This window comes from Petaurus breviceps, unplaced genomic scaffold, assembly GCF_028583685.1.
Source record: "Petaurus breviceps papuanus isolate PSGF00001 unplaced genomic scaffold, PetGlider_PUasm1.0 691, whole genome shotgun sequence".
Classification (NCBI taxonomy): Eukaryota; Metazoa; Chordata; class Mammalia; order Diprotodontia; family Petauridae; genus Petaurus; species Petaurus breviceps.
The window spans coordinates 3246-6602 of NW_027186460.1; the positions used below are offsets into that span (position 1 = coordinate 3246).

Here is a 3357-nt window from a genome sequence, read left to right on the forward strand (position 1 = left end):
CAACAATCTTCCATGACATTCATATATATCACAATTTATTCAGTCTTTCCCCACCTACTTGGTTTCTACTTCTTGCAATAATAAATGTTCTGGGTATATAGTTCTTTTTCTCTGGTTTTATCTCCTTGGGGGTATAAGATCAGTAGTGATATCACTGAGCCTGAAGGTATACACAGTTTAATAACTTTTGGAGTATGGTCCTAAAGTGCTTTCCAGAATGCTTAGACAAATAGCTCATACTTTCAAAGTTGCATTTTTGAACTCAAGTATAAGGTAACTTTTCCAGTATTGGAGAGTAACAGTCTCCAAAGTCTTCTCTTCTTTAGACCAAGCATTTCCAGCTCTTTCAATGTATCCTTTTATGGCATGTCCCACCACTTCATTGCCCTGTTCTGGACATACCTCTGTCCATTAATGTACCTTTTAAGCATGATGCCCAGAACTGGATAGAACACTAGACTCAGTTTTGCCTGAGTCCCACAGACTACAGTGGGACTATCCCCTTTGGAGTTCATGTTGCTACGCTAACTCAAATAGATCTGGGCTCTCATCAATCCAGAAATTCCCTTCTGTGATGCAGGTTGCATCTTGTTCATTGCCCTAATATCTTGTGTACTCCCTAAATTTTGTTAAATGGGATCCATTCAACATGCTGAAGACCTCTCTTGCTTTTGACTGATATTGTGAGGGTATCTGTGGAGCACTTCTGCTGTCTTTAACCACCAGTCTATCATCTCTCACTCTTAGCATTTAGCATGTGATTAGCCAGTCTTTTCTTCCCATCCTATAATGTCTTGATGAAGCCCTCTACTCCTGTTGCTTTTCAGAAAGAATATTCCTCATTGGTTCTATGCTATAGTCTGCTTACCATCATCATGCACCTCTCCATGACTCTCTCAATATAGCCTCGACTGGTTTTGTTTTTGGTCTGCCATATCACATTGATGATTAATTCAGCCTCCAGTTCACTGGGACCCCTCAGGTTTTTTACAGGATGGACTCCTGCTAGTCACATCTCCATTTTGTGCTTGCACAGTCACTTGTATCTGTTTTGGAAACTGAGTCTAGTTTTCTTCACGGTGTCGTTTCTAATACCGTGACAGTATTCTTTTTCAGCAGCATGCCACAGTTCAGTTGCTGTTTTGTTGTTCAGTTGTGTCTCACTTTTTGTAATCCTGTCAGGGGTTTTCTTGGCAGGGATACTGGAGGATTTGCCATTTCCTTCTCCATCTCATTTTACAGATGAGGAAACCTAGGCAAACAGGATCAAATGAATTGCCCTGGGTCACATAACTAGCAAGTGTCTGAGACTGGATTTGAACTCAGGTCTTTCTGACTTGAGATCTGGTGCTCTATCCCTGAGACATCTAGCTGCTTCCAGATGGTTCTTTTTGTTATTCATAATAATGCTATTGTAACTTCTTTTAAAAAATTAATTAATTTATTTTTAGTTTTTCAGATGTTTCTTTGTAGTTCATATAGTTCAGGCTTATATCTGAAAGCCAACTCTTCAGCTCTGTTCTTGGGGAATCAAAGTTGGTCAATGGTTGTTCCACATGGATGTTTGGACTGAAATGATTAGTAACCAATTTAACTTCAGTTAAACAATAATGCTATTTTATCATAATAATTCACATTTATATATATAATTCATATTTCTATTCTCTCTATATATATCTATATCTATATATATCAAAGTGCTTCACAGACATTGTCTTACCTAACCCCCCCCAACAAATCTATGAGGTCAGTGCTAGATGTTTTATTGTCCTCATTGCATAGATGAAGAAATTGAGTTCCATAAAGGTCGAATGACTTGTCCAGGGTCATAGTGTCTGAGGCAGGATTCAAATGTAGGTCTTTTTGACTTCAGATCTGTTGCTCTGTCTACTACTCCATTCATTCTGCCTCAAATATGTATGGTCATAGGGACATGTATCACATAGAATGGAGAGATGGGAGCTAAAGAAATGAAGAAAGACACAGTAAAAACATTCCAGGGCAATGTGAGGAGGGAAAGAACTCTTTTTATAGAGGAGATATCACCTGAGCAGAGAGTAATTTACTCTCTCTGAAGCTGTGTCTTTATCTGTAAAATGGGGGTAGTAATAGCACTTACCTTTTGGGCTTTGCAGATCTTAAAGCACTGTGTAAATATTTACTACTACTACTGGTGCTGCTACTACTACCAGCAGCAGCACCAGTAGTAGTAGTAATAGATGAAAAACTTCTTGAGAGCACAGTTTCATTTCTCATTTTTATTTCCCCTGTGCATAGCACTGTGCCAAATAGTTTATCAGTGTTTGCTGAATTAAAGTGACCTGTTGCCTGCCAATCTAGAGAGGGCAGCTAGGTGGTGCAGTGGATAGAGTACCAGCCCTGGAGTCAGGAGGGCCTGAGTTCATATCTGGCTTCAGTCATTTACTAGCTGTGTGACCCTAGGTAAGTCATTTAACCCTGTTTGTCTTAATCACTGGAGAGGGAAATGGCAACCCACTCTAGTATCTCTACTGAGAAACCGCAAATGGGGTCATGAAGAGTTGGATATGACTGAACAACAACAAATCACCTACCGATCAAAGTCATGCATCAGGTTATTGGAAACACCTTAAGCAAAACTTAAAACACGGTGAGTACCTACAACCTACCTTTTTCTCTTATTTCATTTCTTCTAGTCTATGCACTGGGCTGTCAGAAGTAAGAAAGAGAAGATGCTGGAAGAACCTGACCCAGCTGACACCAGCAACCTCACAGATGAGGAAGGAAGTCAGCAAAAAACCACCTTAAAAGGATTGAGCTCTGCCACAGAGAGAAAGGAGAAAGGAGAACCTGAGACCTTGGACAAGTCATGGTCCCTGCAAAGCCCAGACTCCTCAGGTAAGTCCTGGCAATAATGGGTTTCTAGAAGAAGGAAGGGGGAAAAACAGAACATGCCTAGCATACACAGGTGCATATTTCTGTCTATTCTTCATCTTTATGGTTTTATTGAAAGGCGATGGTAGATGTCAAGCTGACATGGAAGCCAGGAAGATCTGGGTTAAAGTCTTGCTGCTGGCATATCCTGACTTAACAATAGGACCCTGGACAAACCAGTGCTCAAAGCCAGAGGTGGCAAAGACTTTGCCTGTTGGCTCTAGAACCAGATTAAAATGTAATTGGGAAATATTTAACAAATAAATAAAAATACAGTAGAACATAGATAATGTTAATATATGGTTTTCTAGGTCAATCTGTAGCCTGCAGAGATCCTTATGTACTATTTAGTGGTCCCATTTTTATTTGAGGTTGACATCACTATTCTAGGCAATTCTTTAAGACCCTAAATTTCCAAGAAGGTGCAGAGGGGATTAGCAGGGG

General features: G+C 39.9%; 1 protein-coding gene across 1 annotated transcript in view; it reads left to right on the top strand.

Annotated features, from left to right (window-relative positions):
• Positions 1-2642: 2642 nt before the first annotated feature.
• The window catches only part of LOC138174642 (dnaJ homolog subfamily C member 12-like), a 6572-nt gene continuing 5857 nt past the window's right edge, over positions 2643-3357 (top strand). Inside the window, exons 1-2 of the mRNA XM_069105001.1 lie at positions 2643-2877; positions 2993-3166. Coding sequence (XP_068961102.1) covers positions 2679-2877; positions 2993-3166 — 373 coding nt within the window. The 5' untranslated portion in view covers positions 2643-2678. The remainder of the gene's footprint in view (positions 2878-2992; positions 3167-3357) is intronic.